General features: G+C 32.2%; 1 protein-coding gene across 1 annotated transcript; it reads right to left on the bottom strand.

The window, feature by feature from the left end:
* Positions 1–4,742: 4,742 nt before the first annotated feature.
* On the bottom strand, positions 4,743–6,124 carry LOC140435946 (uncharacterized). Its single transcript, XM_072524657.1, has 2 exons — positions 5,998–6,124; positions 4,743–5,036 (listed from the first exon to the last, which is right to left on the bottom strand). The coding sequence occupies exons 1-2, from the start codon at positions 6,115–6,117 to the stop codon at positions 4,743–4,745; spliced, it is 414 nt and encodes a 137-aa protein (XP_072380758.1). The 5' UTR covers positions 6,118–6,124.
* Positions 6,125–17,861: the final 11,737 nt, after the last annotated feature.

Here is a 17,861-nt window from a genome sequence, read left to right as displayed (position 1 = left end):
ATGGGCGTAGAAGAGTCAATTGACGACACGTAATTGGTCCAGCTCTCTTTTTTTGCTTGCTTTATTAAAAATCTAGATCTGGCCCTTAAAGATCTAAAATTGTTTAAGTTATTAGGTGTGCTATACTTCTTGTATATATTAAAAGCATGTTTTGTTTGCTTTAAAGCGGATGCGATTTCAGTGTTCCACCAAGGAAGAGGAGCTTTTGTGATATTTTTGGTTTTTCCTATAGAATCTCTGGCTGCGTCTAAAATTATACCATTGAAAGATGATAGAGTAGTGTCTATATTATCTGATATAACTATATAGCTGTTTAGGTTTTTAGTTTCTGAGATTTCAGGAGAGGTTGAAATTTGCCTTTTTGCTTGATTGGTTGTTTTAGTATTATTGCTGTTAGCTTTAGTTGAAGGTATATTGTGTACTATAAGCGAATCATTTGTCGTTGTGATATCTGCAGAAATAGGGTTGGAACAGTTGGTTGTATCATCTGAAATATTTGTTGCTGAATTATTCTGATTTACTTCCATGTGTTCGAGTTCTGAGGTATATGAATCTTTAAGTATTTCTGTACCAGTTGATGTTGATGTGCAGTTTTCATCTTTGTGGCCAGTAGTATTACATCTAGAGCAATTTAAACCATCCAGGGATAGGAAGATTCTGTAAGGAGTGTTGTCAAAGGTTATTAAGATTGTATTTGGAATTGGTTTGGTGATTATCGGAGAGACAAATATTTGCCGCCTAAAGCTTAAGACATGACTATACTCAGACTCGGGCATACCAACTTTTAAAAACGTTAATTTGGATACTGCAGTTATTTCTAGTTGTTTCAGTTCATCTTCTAGAATACTGTTCGGGATGCTGGGGCAGATGTTTCATATTACTCGTCTCCTTGCTGGCGTAATAAGTCTTCGAATTTCTATCTCATTGCTTTGGATGACTACTGTTTTATGGTTGCTTAGTAAGGTATCTATTATGCTAGTATTGTTTAAGTAAATACAAACTCGGTTGTTAGCTATTCGTGATGCAAAGATAACATTTTTTGGTGTGAGTAGAGACCCCATGGCTACTATGTATTCATGTATTTTAATACCTTGGATAGCTGACAGAATAATGGCTTGTTCTTTTGAAGGAAAATTGAAGTTGCTTACTGCATTAAAATATGTCGATGTTGATGATGTAGTAGGTATGCTAATATTTTCAGAATCATCCATTTTTAATTTTTGTTTTCTTCATTTGATGAAATTTTTCTAGAGCCGGTCCTGTATCGGCTAATTAGTTCGACTTGTCGAAGTTGCCAAAAACCAGAAACTGGATTAATTGATGTGTTGTATTGAATTATGGGTTATGTATAATATTTAATAATATTGAATTTTTATTAAATTGGTAATGTACTCACAGTTCACTTTGTGTATGAAGAAACTTTGTTGTTTAAATACTCTATTTGGCTAACAATATTTTACGTTTCTTGATCATAAACCGCTAAAAAGTTAGTTTTAGTAAGAGCAGATTTTAATCGGCACTTTATCAACTAAGCGCAGGGTTGGAATCTTCTGTTCTTTTGTATGGTGTGGAGACATGGATTTTAAATAAGCAATGTCTCAATAAATTGGAAGCATTTGAATTGTGGACATATCGAAAAATGCTGAGAATCTCCTGGACAGACAGAATAACCAATTAAGAAGTACTAAGAAGAGTAGAGAACAGCAGGGAGATACTGTATTCCATTAAAATAAGAAAATTACAATATCTGGGTCATATAACACGTATTGACAGATATGAATTCCTAAATCTCATAATGCAGGGAAAGATCCCAGGAAAGTGCAGCATAGGTAGAAGAAGAATGTCCTGGCTGAGAAACCTCAGAGAATGGTTTGGATACAGCTCAACTGAACTCTTTCGGGGTGTAGTGTCAAAAGTTAAAATAGCAGTGATTGCCAACCTTCGTCGCGGAGATGGCACGTAAAGAAGAAAGAAGATATTTTATTTTAATTAATAAGTTGGTCGTGAAAATATTGAATCAAAAATAATTTAAAAAAAAATAGATAATAATCTAGACCGTTCCTTAATTTGTTAATATTGGATGAGATATCAAAATAGCTAATAGACTAGGGCTGATCTGTTTTGTGGTGAATGTGAGAGGTGGCTTTCGGATTTTTGCACAAATAGTTAGGTGATAACTTCAGTAATAATAATTGACATATCGTTCCTCTCAAATAGAACATTAATAAAAAAATTAAATATTTAAAAATGACTAAAAACATCGATTTTATTTTGGAGCAAAATCGTAATCAAATAAAATAGCGACAATTAAATTTTCTATAAGATACAGCAGGTTATTAATATTTTAATTTATTAGCCTTGCTGCAAAATAGCAATAAATACAAAAAAAGGGGAAACAAGCATTTTCTTATTCAATGTTTTTCAACCACTCAGATTGCGCTTAAGACCTTCATAATTTGTCTGGAAAATATTTTATAATATTATCAAAGCCCACCAACTTTCATTAAAATCGATTTAATAGATTTCGCATAATAATTGTACAATCTAATTTTTTTAATTGATTTTTTTTTAAATATTGCACAACAAAACTAGATCATAAAGAAATTTGTCAATTTTTTTACTTATAAAATCTCAGTTAGCCTATCTAACGCACTTTATGAAATTAAAATCGGATTATTTGGACAGCCTCGGGAATGTTTTAAAATTTTAAACTACTTTTTCGCTTATAAGCAAATAGAATATCTCGGTAAATATTAGCTTAAACTAAATTCAGAAGACGATGTTAAAAGAGACTCAACAAGATGGTTATTACAAAAGAAAAAAAACTTGAATTACGAGCAGTGGTTCCTGAGATAAGACCGATCAAAGTTAACCGGCATTTGCGATGAAGTTATAAACAATAGGATGATAATCTAAATTAGCCCAATCTTTGAAATTTTTGAAGACTGGACTTTGAACAATGAAAATTCCATAGAGACCGGTTAATAATTAAGTGATACATTTTAATGATCTACTGAGAATTATAAAAAATGGCAAAAATTGCATCATTTATTTAACACTTTTGTAGAAACTGACTTGAATTGCGACAAATACAAAAATTGCATAAGAAAGCTGCACTCTTCATCTTTAAAACCCTTTTTTATTTTTGTCAATTTTACACTCTGATCAAAAGATACTGAATTTTTATCGTCGAATTGATAACGCGCGTAGACCCGTCGCTTCAAACGATATTTTTGAGAGAAAGGTTTATTTCACACAATTTCACACGATTTTTTCATTTTTTTCCCTACTTTTGTTGGTGGTTTTTATGTGGCGCAATCGATTTTAAGATTTAATGAAATTTGGTGTGTTGTTTTGTTATGTTATGAAGATTTTCCAGAATTATGAAGGTCCTAAGTGCAATCTAAAGGCAACTTGTAGCAATTTTATGTTGCAACAAGTTGCTAAATGTTTATTCATTAAACTTTTGACATAAAACAAACTGTCCTCACTAGTGCAACAATGTTAATGAACGTTTGAACTTGTCGAATCACAAATTCAGTTGAGTACAACATTCTGTCCACACTGCTGTAGTTTTGTGACATGATGGAGGAAGACTTATTAACTGCTACCGCGTGCTTTCTAATTTTGTGTGGTGATTCACGAAAACGGAAGCGTAAATGTTGGGTCCGTCCAAGTTTTAATAAAAGGGAAGAATATGATGGAAAGGAATGATCGGATTTAAAGAAAGATGACGTTTTATTAGAACTTCGAACCGATGGGTGCTTCAAAAATTGTTTGCGCATGAGTAGTTTAGATATGGAATTGTTGCTTCAAAAAATTGCACCAGTGATAAGAAAAGCAGATACTAACTGTAGAAAGGCTATACCTCCACAAGAACGATTAGCTGTAACATTGCGCTTTCTGACAACTGGAGATTCCTACAGCAACTTGATGCATTTATTTAAGATTTCGAAACAAGCTATCTCAAAGATAGTACCAGAAGTATGTGCTGCGCTAGTAAACGCAATTAAAGACCAAGTTAAGGTAAGTAAACTTTATTGTTAATATTGTTCTGAAGCTATTTTCTTGTGGCATGTTAAAGTAATTACTATTTAAATGGGAATAAGCCACAATTAAAGGTTAAAGTACGTTTATTGGCGTTTCAATTTCCACTTCGGAAATCGATCTTAAAATACAAACATTAGTAAGATTATTTATTTATTCATTAGTAAATAATTTACTAATGTTTGTATTTTGACAGCGATTTCCGAAGTGGAAATTGAAACGTCAATAAACGTACTTTAACCTTTAATTGTGGCTTATTCCCATTTAAATAGTAATTAGTTTTACTTGTTATTTAATTGAAATGCCTCTGCGATATTGTTTGAAGAACCAAAAGCAGTAGAGGAGTCTGAAGAGTTTGGTATGTATGTCTCCGCTGGTGATGTAGCTGGTGTGCTGCAATACGGTGAATGTGATTGTGGTCTCGTAAAAGGTTGCACTGATAAAATTGACTCATATGTGTTAGTTAATTGTGCCATTCCATAATCATATTTACCTATATTTGCATCGAACAAAATATTATTTATAAGATGTTCTCCAATATTTTGTGCGCAGGTGGTATTCAAATCTCTAATTTTACACGCCATATGTTCTCCAAATACATCGAATTTGTCTCGCTGTCGTTTATTTTGTATGTCTTTAATTATTTTATATGCCTCTTCTTGTCGAGCGTTATCATCGATTTTTCTTGTAAGTGTTTATGTGACACGTCTAGTTTTATTAAGGTGTTTAAATTCATCAAGAATTGTGCTGTTCAGATTTTCCACGGTTTCCTTACGAAGCTCTTGAGAGGCTTTGTTAGATGCCGAAGGCTCCTCACAAGCAGCGTTAGATGTTGATGGCTTTTGAGAACCATCGTTAGACAAGTCTTTCATGCCTTGGTTGCCATTTTCTGCATCTTGAAATTCTTGGGTCTCATTTACACCTTCATCACAATCTGTTACATGTGAATCATCTAAATCAGTTTCGGAGGAAGAGTCATTAAGGTCATCCTGAAAAGAAATATACATTGTATAAAATGTAAACACTACAAAGTAGGAAAACACTTAATATTACAGTGATCTACATTTTTAGCGTAAGTAATGGATATCTTTGTATTTCAGATGCCTAAAACTGCTCAAGAATGGGAAACAATTACTAATGGTTTCAGTGTTCTTTGGAATTTTCCAAAATGTGTAGGCGTCATGGATGGCAAGCATATTGCAATACAAGCACCAAAAAACAGTGGAAGTGAGTTCTTCAATTACAAAACGTTTTTAGCATCATTCTGTATGGCATATTGGATGCTAATTACCGATTTTTGTATTTTCATGTAGGCTCTCAAGGGAGAATATCTGATGGAGGAGTTTTCGAAAATACATTATTCAAAAAACTATTAACTCGCTGCAAACTCAACCTTCCAGAATATAGCTTTTTACCAGGACGTGAGAAATTAGTCCATCACGTATTTTTAGGGGATGATGCCTTCCCATTATCACCAAATTTACTGAAATCCTACCCTGGGGCTCATGACAAAGGGTCTCCCAAAAGGATATTTAATTCCCGTCTCAGTAGAGCGAGAAGAATATCGGAAAATGTTTTTGGAATGTTATCTTCGATTTTTAGAATATTTAGAAAACCATTACTTTTAGAACCAGAAACTGCAGAAGTTGTTGTTATGGCCTGCATTTACTTGCATAATTTTTTAAGGAATAGTTCAAGATCTAAAAATTTCTACAATCCCCCAGGTACATATATGACGGTGAAGATAAAGATACAGGATGTGTTTTAGAAGGATCGTGGAGAAGAGAAACTCTTTTGTTTGCAGATTTTTTCTTTAGACCTTTGGGGGTGGTGCCGTGGCAGAATAATTGTTGAATTATAATCCGTGTATAAATTGAAATTGCCTATTTATTTGTTTGAATAATTATTAATAGAAAAGTTAATATCTAAAAACATTGTGTGTTTACTTACCACGTTCTCAGCTTCACTTTCCTTGCATGGGCAGACTTTGTTTTTGTCTCGAAGAAATACTAATGCATCGTATGCATACCACTTGGAAAGAAAGTGAGCGCCTGCCTCAGATTTTTTCATGCTTCGATATTTTTTTTTGCTCTCTATAAAACTAAGCCACCAAGTTACGGATTTTTCCTTTTGTTTCTTCCTGAGATAAGCATCCTACAGCTGAACAAACTGCATTCCATGCATCATTTTTCGATTCTCTGCATTTATATTTAACATTTGTAGGATTCCAAATACCTACATGGATTTTGTCTATAATTGTCAATTAAATTTAAACAATTCTCCGAAGTCCACTTAAACGCCATTACTAAAACCAACTAAAACCTAAATACACGAACAGGCACTTTTTATAATAAAATAATAAACAAAACACTGAGATACGGCGGTCTGTCTACTGTCTATTCACTCAATTTGCAACAGGTCTCAACTCGCAACAATCCGTCCACATCGAAGCAATGTCGACAAATGTTTCACTTTGTTTCATATTATCCTTTGATCTTTACCGCTAAAAACGGATTTATGCACCATACTACAACTTGTGTTCAATCGCAATACCAATTTATGCAACGCAACACAACATATTCCAACAAATATAAACATTTTATGTTGTAACAAGTTTTTATTGTATTATGTTGAAAAATGTTGCTCCAGTGTGGACGCGTCTTTAGTGGTTGAAAAACATTGAATAAAAAAAGGCTTGTTTCCCCATTTTTTTGTATTTTTCTATTTTGTATTGCTATTTTGCAGCAAGGGCAATAAATTAAAACGTTTTATTATATTTTTACGTATATATTGGAAAAAGTTAGAATAAATTCAGCAGTCACGTCACACTCTTATGCAAACAAACTTAGGCAATTGTTTGTTTTTATTTACCTTGTTGTCTGCACGATAAGATGAAATATATTGTTTTGGTTTTGACATACCTATGAGCTTATAACTACTTTTATGAGATATATTAAATAAACTCTCATCTTCATAACGTTCCACAGTATATTTTTATTTACGATATCAGACGTTTTTTCGAAATCTATCAATGTCCTTTCGGAAACTCATCTGTTATTTTCTTATTACATTTTCTGCGATGTTTATGGTCCAATTATTTAAAATTCGTACCTCCATAGGCGATATCAAGAAAGCTTAGTAGTTTTGGCAGTTTGTTTTGTCGTATTTATTATATATTTTTATACAATATAATTGCACCCCTCCCCAGTAGGTACCTACTGATATGATGGGTGTATAGAATTTCCCTAGAGTTTCTGTCGTTCTTCACTTCCCTATGTTTTTACATTGTTAAGTTGCTAAATCTTAACATCTAAGTCCTTATTTGAGGATCTATTAGAGATTCTTCCACCTCTAAGTCCGCATTATGCTGACTTTAATTATTATGTTCTTTATGCCGGTGACAGATTTCCACCTCTGTCTCTCTATTCTTCATCTTTTACCAGAATTATGACCGTCTATAACGGTTGTAGAGATACTCAATTCCTCCCACCGCCAACGTATACAAAGTTAGATGCCAACATTTTTTTTTTTTTTATTATTATTTCTCTTTTATCTTTGGCTAATTGGCTATGCCAAAGCCATTATACAATAAAAAAAAAATATTTTATCTTAATTTTCTTGAAATGACACTTTAAATAATAATAACGGCAACATACATTAAATCGGAACTTAAATTATTACTGTACTTTTGTAACGTTATTAACTTAATTATATAAATCTAATAAAAATAAATCACAAACGATCAATATTTGAATTTGCTTTAACTTAGAAAACGATATTTTTTCGAAATTAGTAAGTCTATTACATAATAGATGTCGCGAATGTCGAGATTGTACAAATTAAAGTAATTTATGATTTTGTATATTACTACACATTTTACTGGATTTAATTTATAATTATGTGAATTCAATAATTTTTATTGTAAATGTATAAAACTTTAATGAAATAATGAAATAAAGTTAATAACTTTATGCTGCGTTGTAGAAAGTATTTAGGTTGTAGAAGGTCATACACCTCCAATGGCTTTGGTTTGCGACGTTTTCATTGGTTGAAACTGACAACTACGTAAACGCACAGGCCGTTTCCAAGCTACAACAGCTCGATATCAATTTTCTTCATCGTAATAAAATCATTTGTGGTCTCCTCGCCAAAGAGAATAGTCGGTTTACTTTTACATGAAAATATGCGTAATTTCTTTAAACAAAATATCTGTCCCCTCATCATATCAGGACAGATAAAACAGTGAATGAGTGACTTTTCATGCCATTTCAATAATATTCCTGATAAGTGAATACTTATTTAGGTCGTAATGGCGCTTGTATGTGATATTAAAAGGTTTGCATTAATTTTTACGGCAAAATTTCACAAATTTCTGTTTTCGAGGCCAGAAATATGTTAAATTTAACGTTGAGATCGATTAAATAACGTGGAAATCATGGACGCCGTTTCGCAGTCACATTCCTAATAGGCGTGGGTACACACCCTAGGGGCTAATTATACCCAGAACACAAAGAATTAACAAGATTGCAATATAATCCAGCCTTTGAAAACGTAAAAACAGATAAATGTGTAAAAACATTTAGGTTTTTACGTGAAAGGGCTGGTTTTTAAAATAATTTTTTTCAGTTATGCCAAAAATGGCATACGATCAATGAAGGTAACACAAACGATACTAATAATTATTTTTTTAAATTTTGAGAAAATATTTTATCGTTCCCAACTTTAATATTAGCATATTTCTAACTAGGTACGTAAATAGCTAATTCTGTGTACATTAAAAGTAATGGCCTCCATTTCTATAGACGAATTTGGCTGTGTTCAAATACGTCAAGTAATTTGGTGAATGACTTTCATTAATTTTCTTATCAAAGCAATAAAGATATCTCTTAAATGCAATATTGAAATAATTGTTAAATTTAAATACCACCGTTAAACACCGCCCTTCAACTGACCTTTTGAAAATTAAGCCTATTACAGACCTATGTAGGTATTTTTGTTACAATTTTAACAAATTTAAGATTAGTCAAGTACAAATTTAGGATCCAAGTCTGAAGTTCGTAAGTAGAATATTAGCAACAAATTTCATCAACCAACTATTTCGTATACAACTCACATTCCATTGTTTGAGAAGGCAGTAAGTTGCTTTAATTTTGTTTACTAGTTAATCTGAATTATGCCTAACACTATGACTGGTTATCTGGGTATTTTTTTAGATATTAAGTCCTTATCTTTTCATATTGTTTTTCTCTAGAAACTAATATCTAATAATTTCTAAGCCATTTTTATTTTGGCCTGAAATTTGGTACTTCATTGTTTTAAGTATGTACTTGCATAAATAATTCAGTTTCAGTGCCAGTATAACAAAAAATATTGCTGTGATAAGAAATTTAATGAATGGAAATCCCAGACAAAAAAATATCAAAAATAATTAGGTTGTTGGAACACAGCCCAAGCTTCTGACGTCACGGTTCAAAATACATCTTAAACATCCTGTTGACCTTGAAATATTTAGAAATCAATATACGAGCTCCAGCGCCACCTTCTGTGAAATATCCACGTATGTGGCGCGAAAATTTAAATATAATCTTTTTGCTACAATTCCAACAAGCATGAGGATAGCACAATAAATTTTGATAGTCGGCTACACATATTATTTTAATATGCAAAGCAGGTACTTTTTAAGTTTTCTATGTACTATAAATATTTGTTTTTATGGAATTTATTTGATATTTGAATAAATACTTCTATTTTTCTTATACTCTACTAGACTTTAAATCTTTTTTTTTTTCGATGGTTTAATATGTGTAATTCTTTCATGGTTTCTTCTTAATATTGCTATAGCTACACACTCCGGAGTACTATTTACACGTTTAAGTCTTATACTCTAGTTTTTTTTTTTAATTCAAAGGTCATCTAGATTTAAGTAGGTATATTGCTGGATTTCCACCACCCGTTACTGGCAACAATAGGTTTCTATATTACCCTATATTTTCCATAGGTAAAGGCGCTTTTAATCAAAGCATGGTTGTTATTATTTTTTATCTTATCATTGTCCTTTTTGGTGACACAATTTCTCCTAGCCAAGGTTTTCTGGTTATTATGTAGCTTGCTACTTGCCATTTATCTATACTTTTTAATTAGAATTTCGTGTTTCATATTTAGTTCAATTTGGCACTCAAACGGGCACCAGAAGGACTCTATACGGCGCTTTAACTGCCTCCTGCGGCTTTTGATTTCAATCTCCATCTCCCCTAATCACTCTTGCTTCCATTCTGATGAAGGTCTTCTTTTTTTCTTGTATCCACGGAATATACGCTAGTATTTTCTTTGCTCATCGATTATCGTTAATTCTTCCTACATGTCTAAACCATTCTAGTCGTCTTTCTAAGATTCTCTGTTTTTCTGATTCTGTGATATTTGTACGACGAGTTATTCCTTCAGTTTTAGTTCTTTCGTTCTTTGCATAACTACTTAAAACGTGTCATAAACGTCAGAGGTCCATTTCAAGAGCTTCCATTTCCTCTTTTTGTTATTTTTGACATATCTAGTAAAAACATGCCGCGCCATGTATTGTGATTGATTTTACTATTGCTTTTCGTATACGAACGTTTGTTTATATTCTGTTGTACTTGTCCATAGGAATTAATTTAGTATTGGTATTCTACCTTCCATATTTTGTATTGAACTATTGTCTGATCTATCTTTTGGACCCTATTCGGGCTTCCTGTTTATTTACAATCGTAATGTGTTTGTTATATTAAGTACGAGAACAAATCTGGAAAATATGGGAGCCTTTTAGTAGATTATTAATAATGGCCTACCTTTTACTACTTTCAAGTCACATACAGCCGAAAAAATGAAAGATTACCCATGAAGGATCATATCAATCACTTATTTTGTATTTGCTGCCTTTTTTCTATAAATAACAAATGTTTGTTCTAGAAAAATACAGCAAATACAAAATAAGTGATTGATATGATCGTTTATGGGTAATCTTTCATTTTTCCGACTGTACATCTGCGATCAAAATGGGTCTGGTGTGCAAACAATTGTATGGTGTATGTTATTGTTTGACGGATGATCGCATAAAAACGCATAGTGTATGAGTGATCCGTTTGTAGAGCTATTTGTTGTGCAAATATAGCCTAATTATTTAGGATATACTTATCTAGCGGCACTCATTCTTCCTACTTGTGTCTCTTTTGCTCATTTAAGCTTAAGTTTGCTCAATTGCATATATGGTTGGTTACCATCATCAGTTTTTGAATCTTTTAAATTATTTTTATTTCATCTGTGGTAATTTTAATTACTCTATTAGGCAATTTATTACCTTATTTAAACTCTTAAATTAACCAGCCCAGGAATTAACGTATCAAACTAAGAGTATATCCAATAAATTTGACTTCACACACTTTTCTCTCACATTACATTAATAACTAAGGATTAAACATTTATAAACTTCGTTTTCAAACAAGATTTTGCGTTGAGATTAATTTACACTCCCGGTAAACGTCCTTTACCGGGTATCAGTTACTGCAAAAATTACAACAATAAACATTGCTTACCATTCTTTTCCGAATACAATATATTATTTCCTTTTAATATTCGAACATATTACAAAGTTTCTTCCATTTTGTATTCGACTCGTTCCTTGTCTTCGAATAATCTCTGGATAAGCACTAACGATATTTTAGTTAAATTATCCTTTTCATATCTTCTCAGCTTTCAGAACAGAAAATCTCTGTTCCTCTGCCTATTGGAGTGTATACTTTTTGTGGACGGTAGATTTCAGGATTCTATTAATGTTGCCAACCGATTGTCTTTATTTCTTGTCATTAATTTTCGTTAAGTTTGAAGGTATTGGACTCATTACATTTACATGATTCACACTTATCATTTTGCCTTTTTACATTGAGGACAAGAATACGTTTGAAACGCTAATGTAGAATATTGATAATGGCTAATGTCTACTTTCCAGTACTTATAAGCCGCATATATTTGAGATCAAATTTGCGCAACTGGTGCTGGCATAACAAAATTCAACAGTTTATGGTTGATGATATGGTAAAAATCAATAGTGTATGATTGACCTGATTGCAGAGCAATTTGTTGTGCAGCCTAAGTTTGTATAATTTGATCTCAAGTATACTTATAAGTTTTATTACCATAAATCATTTCGTTACTGCTCATTGTTTAGATATTTAGATACTTTTATCTGTTCTGTAAATTTAATCTCAGAGGAATTTATTGATTATTCTTAGCTGAGAGTATGAAGCGAGACGGTCTTCTTCTTTAAGTTCCATCTTCTATCGAAGGTTGGTAATCATCATGGCTATGCGGACTCTGTTGATTGCCGCTCTAAAAAGTTCTGCACTACTGCATTCAAACCATTCCCTTAAGTTCTTAAGCCAGGATATTCTTCGTCTTCCCACATTTCGGTTTCCTCGGATTTTGCCTTGCATAATAAGTTGTAGTAATGCGTATTTTTGCCCTCTCATCACATCACATGTCCTAAGTACTCAAGTCCTTTTGATAGTTAATATTATTTCCGCCTCATTTCCTATTCTTCTAGTTACTTCCACGTTTGACATTCTTTGAATCTATGATATTCGTAGGATTCTTCTGTAACACCAAAATTCAAAGGCGGCCAACTTATTCAGATGGACTTGTTTTAGTGTCCACGCTTCCAAGCCATAAAGAAGAGTAGAGAACACGTAACATCGTGTTCATCGTGTTAACATTCGTAACATCGAAGCATTCTCAGGCGTAGTTCTAACCTTATATCCCGACAACAAAGAAACTTTTTAAGTTTAATGAATGATGCACATGCTATTTCAATGCGTGTCTTAATTTCTTTGGTTTGGTCTACATCTGATGTTATCCATGTTCCTAAGTATTTATAGTTATTAACACTCTCAATTGCAGTCAGTATCTTCAATAGTCAATTGGATATTTGCATGTGCAGATTTAGTCATGATCATGCATTTAGTTATCTTTAAATTTATCTTCAGTCCGTACTCATGACAGCGTTCATTAAGGCGTTGCATTACGTTCTGTAAATCATTGTTGTTATCCGTCATTATTACTGTATCGTCTGCAAAACGTAAGTTATTCAAAACTTCTCCATTGATAGATATACCTTCTATTGAGTCGGAGAACGCCTCTTGAAATACCGCTTCACTGTAGACATTGAAAAGTAGTGGGCACAGCACGCAACCCTGGCGGACTCCTCTCTGTATTTTGAGAGAGAGACGGTATTCATCGAATTTTTTGATTATTACAATTACACTAAGGCTTCATTGCCTTATCGACTCTTCAATTAGCTAATCCAAGAATCAAGGTATGTCCCAAAAATTGAATTTTTCATGTACTGCATACAATTTTTTTTTCATATTGTATTAGAAACTAAGAACTGAAACTTCTATTCATACAGATAGGACCTTGAAGTTACGTCTGTTATACAAAAAAATCTTGTTCTATCCCAAATATAAACTCATATAAATTTCTGAAGATATTAGAAGCTATTAAAACGTTTCCTTCATTTTCCCTTGGTACTGGTTCCTTTCATGATGCTATATGCGGATTCTTTGTTTCTCTTCTGAAAAGAGAATAAATTCCACCTTTGATCGCATATAAATATCTGCGTTTCTCATTTTTATCCCCTTTCTTTCTCTAATAGTCTCTTATTCTACTCATTATTTAATTCGTTCATTTTTTTTTGTTATATTTTATTTGAGGTAGTTTTCACGTAATTTTATTTTTCGTGATTTGAAGTTATTTAAGATTTTTTTAACATTGTTTTTTAGGGATTAAATTTTTTTCGATCGTGAAAAATTTCGTTTTTATCTAATTTTCGTAGTTTTTATTCTTGAACCTTATTCTGCATCATTTTAATGTTCTTGTTTAATGTGTAATTGAGGTTAATTGAGGAAATGGCAGTGGTAAAGTCTATTTTTAATTTAAGAAATGCGTGGTATCACGTCTCGGGTATTCGGGTAACAATAACCTGTAGTATGTTAAAACTTTTATTTCCTTTTTATTTTAATTTTAATCGCGAAGGTATTGGTATTAGTATCATCAAATTACTGAAACACTTCTGTAGACTATATCTCTTATTTATATCCCTTGAATATATTTAATGGTTGTATTATATAGTTTTTGAAATATCTCGTTGGTAATAACTCACAGTAAATAAACAACTGTTAATTTAGTTTTGCTGCCATATTTAATGTCGTTTTCAACGTTTTGTTCTTTCTAACGTGGTTTTGATAAAAGTTAAGATTCCGCAATGAAAGAGATTCAAAAAAACATATTTTTCTGTTTTTAACCCAAAGATATAGTGGTATATCCTTCCTATATTCGTATACTCTCTGTTTGTTCTTCGTAGAGATGTTACAACAATTAAATGCAGTTTCAGGAGCGGTAGGCTTAAAAATGAACTACAGCAAAACAAAAATACTGAGCCGAGACCAGACAAATATAACAATACAAAATCATACCATAGAAAATGTTGAACATTATGTATATCTAGGTCATGTTATCAAACTAGGAAAACCAAATCAAGATGCTGAAATTAAAAGAAGAACACAACTGGCATGGGACGCTTTCGGCAAATTAGCATATATCTTGAAAAACACCTCCATTCCTGTAAACTTAAAGAAAAAGGTGTATAACACATGCATACTACCAGTTTGTACTTACGGCTTGGAGACAGTAGCCCTTACCAAAAAATCTGCTAAAAAATTAGAAACAACGCAAAGAGCAATGGAACGAATCATGCTTGGAATATCACTAAGAGACAAGATTAGAAACACCGAGATAAGACGTAGAACGAAGATTAGGGATATTGTGGAAGAAATTGCAAAAATGAAATGGCGCTGGGCAGGTCACGTAGCCCGATATAATGACAGGTGGACACGGAGAATTCTGGAATGGAGACCAAGGACGCAACAAGAAGCATGGGAAGACCTCAAAAAAGATGGGTAGATGACATAAGAACAGTGGCAGGCAAACAGTGGATTAGATTGGCGCAAGATAGAGAAAGATGGAAGCAATTGGGTGAGACCTATATTCAGGAGTGGATGGAAAATGGTTGACGAAGAAGAAGAAAAAGAAGAGAACATAAGGATATCTTCCATTTGATGTATTATATTGTCATATATTTTCTTGCATCTGTCTTTTTGTTTTTGGGTTATCATGATCATTTATTCAGTTATAGGTTGGTGTCTATTAAGTTTTTCAAAGTTTTTGTTTCCAATCAGAATGAACAATGCCCTTTTTATCATCTTACTTTTCCCCAATCTTTCATTGACTGAAATATTTCATATCATAGAGAAACATGATTATGTAGTAATTTCATTCCACTGTCTTGTCATCATTTCATTTGCTTTTACACTGCGAGGTGTCGGATTCTCTATTACACTTCCCCGCATCTTAGTTCATCTTCTTCTTTAGGCACCTCCTCCATTACTGAAGATTGGCTGTTACTACGGCCAATATTTATCTTAGCAGTGAGTGTATATCCAGGCATGTCCAATCTTTTACATTTTTTAGTCATGAGCGGTTTCTTTACAGAGCCCTTTTACCCCTCCATATTTTCTCCCATTATAGCACGTCATTGTCATCATGAGTGGTACTAAAGTCCTAATTGGGTCTCAGTCTTCCCTAGTCTGTTTCGTCACTCGTTGTTGTTAATAATTGCCATTCCTCGCGTCCTCATCCTATATTTCCATCATGAGACGTAGAACTTCAAATAATGACATTTCACTGATATTTCACGTATTTTTAATCATCCTTAAGTCAGATTTTACCTTTTATCGTTATTATTTGTAACACACTTTCATTCGTGGACTTTTCATAATGAATTATATTGGAAAATAATAATCAGTTTTCCACTTGCCTTGTGAAAAGCCTTGTGAATAGCAAATGAAACGGAAACGCAATTTAATGAAAATTCGCGCGACCACACACTACGTGGAGTAGTAAACGCAGTTCCATGTATGTTTCTTAATAAAATAAAAATAAAATTGAATCGAATAAAAAAAATAAATTAAATTAAAAACCATCGCTCTGTGCGTAGACGATAAGAAAGCTATGCTTCCCTTCCTCGGTCACTCATGTAGTGCCACATCACGTTCCTTTTTATATTATTACTCTTTTGTCATTATATTGTCACTTCAAATTCGTGTTTAATGACGGTTTTTTGTGTTATATGCATCTTTTCGGGTTTTTCCCTTTGTTTTCCATTTCTGTAAAAGTTATATCATTCCCAGGTCTTAATCTATGTATCTATGTAATCTATATATTCTTAATCTGTGTATCTATTTTCATTTATTTCTTCATATATCTAGTATGAATCATTCCGCAAATCTATTTGTTGTATCCTCATGACATGATAGCAGGTAATGTCTAGGTATCTGAACTACATTTCCTATTTTATCATCCTTCCCGGTTACTCAGAGCATTATTTGCATATGTATACAACAATTATTACGATATTTTGGCACATGCTGTATATTTTCGTTTTTATGATAGATAAGAATTGTTTTTTTTGTAAGTCCAGTATGATCGGGACTTCTGTTTTTGTTTTTATTGTTGTTTTTGACATGATTTTGATCTCTTAGATTCGACATTATTGTTATTTTTCATTTATATTGTAAATTGATCACTTTTCAGTTTGATTATATCGAAAGTTTTTTCCAATTCCATGAACCGTTATTGGCCGTTTATATTCTGAAAGAATAAGCTATGGTATTATAGGCAATATAACAGTTGAATACGCTAATCAATTAGAAACATCTTTTACAAGTTATGATTTATAGTTTTCGACAAAAATACACATAGCTGAAATAGTCAAAACACATCATGAATTAATTTTATTATTTTTGTTATTATATAAGCAACCTGTTCTTTTAGTAAACTTTTCTGATTTAATATTATACCAAATGAAAACGTTTTATTTTTGTCTGAGTTAATACATAACGTTGACCTACTTTATATCATACAACATACTTTCTATTTTCATGCAAAACATACTTGGTATGAAAATGGTGATGATAAAATAAATATATAAAATAAAATAGAAGCTCTACAACAGATGGTTAGCTATCTGTTATAATATTAATACATTAAAAAACCATTTATAAATTATATATAAAAGAAACACAAAGATAATAGCTGTATATTATTTAATTATTGTGTGTACCAAGAAATTAACACTCAGGTCTCTTCATATTGGGTAATTTTCATTTCGACGTTGAAAATGTACTAACCATCTTAACTCTATGATTTTGAAACCGATCTGTGTCTTTTTTGTGGACTTTCCCTAACATATTCATTTTTAATCTTATTCACTTTTGTCATTTCAAATATTCTCATTTATGCTACTATCATTCGTTGTTCTCATTCATTCTCACTCATTCATTCTTAGGTGAGTAGCAAATCTGTTAGGCAATTTTTTTTTGTTTCTACGAACTCTTGATGTATTACCAAATTTATCTGGTTTACCTTTCTCTATTTTAAGTAAGTTGCTTGAGAAACTTATTTTGTTATTTTAGATCCCATTTCTATCAGTGCTATATCTGTTTTTGAATGGTTTATGGGAATAATACCACATAAATATAATTTATGTTTCATGTTTCAACCTCCAAACTGGAAGTCATTCTAGAGACAGACAACATTTATATAGTTTTCCATCCATTTCGTAACATGTAAATTCTTATACCTTTCTAGTTTAGATAATCGTGTGATCTTTTAAGATCACACGATTATCTAAACACACTTTTAACATAAATTAACGTTAGTTGTATAACTTA

This window comes from Diabrotica undecimpunctata, chromosome 3 (genome assembly GCF_040954645.1).
Source record: "Diabrotica undecimpunctata isolate CICGRU chromosome 3, icDiaUnde3, whole genome shotgun sequence".
Classification (NCBI taxonomy): domain Eukaryota; kingdom Metazoa; phylum Arthropoda; class Insecta; order Coleoptera; family Chrysomelidae; genus Diabrotica; species Diabrotica undecimpunctata.
This window is presented reverse-complemented; position numbering and strand designations above follow the sequence as displayed.

Excerpts from the sequence above, each read along its gene's own strand:
- LOC140435946 (XM_072524657.1), bottom strand. The coding sequence starts at position 6,117 with ATGAAAAAATCTGAGGCAGGCGCTCACTTTCTTTCCAAGTGGTATGCA. Across the intron at positions 5,037-5,997 it reads AAAGTGAAGCTGAGAACGTG|GATGACCTTAATGACTCTTC; the intron begins GTAAGTAAACAC and ends ATTTCTTTTCAG.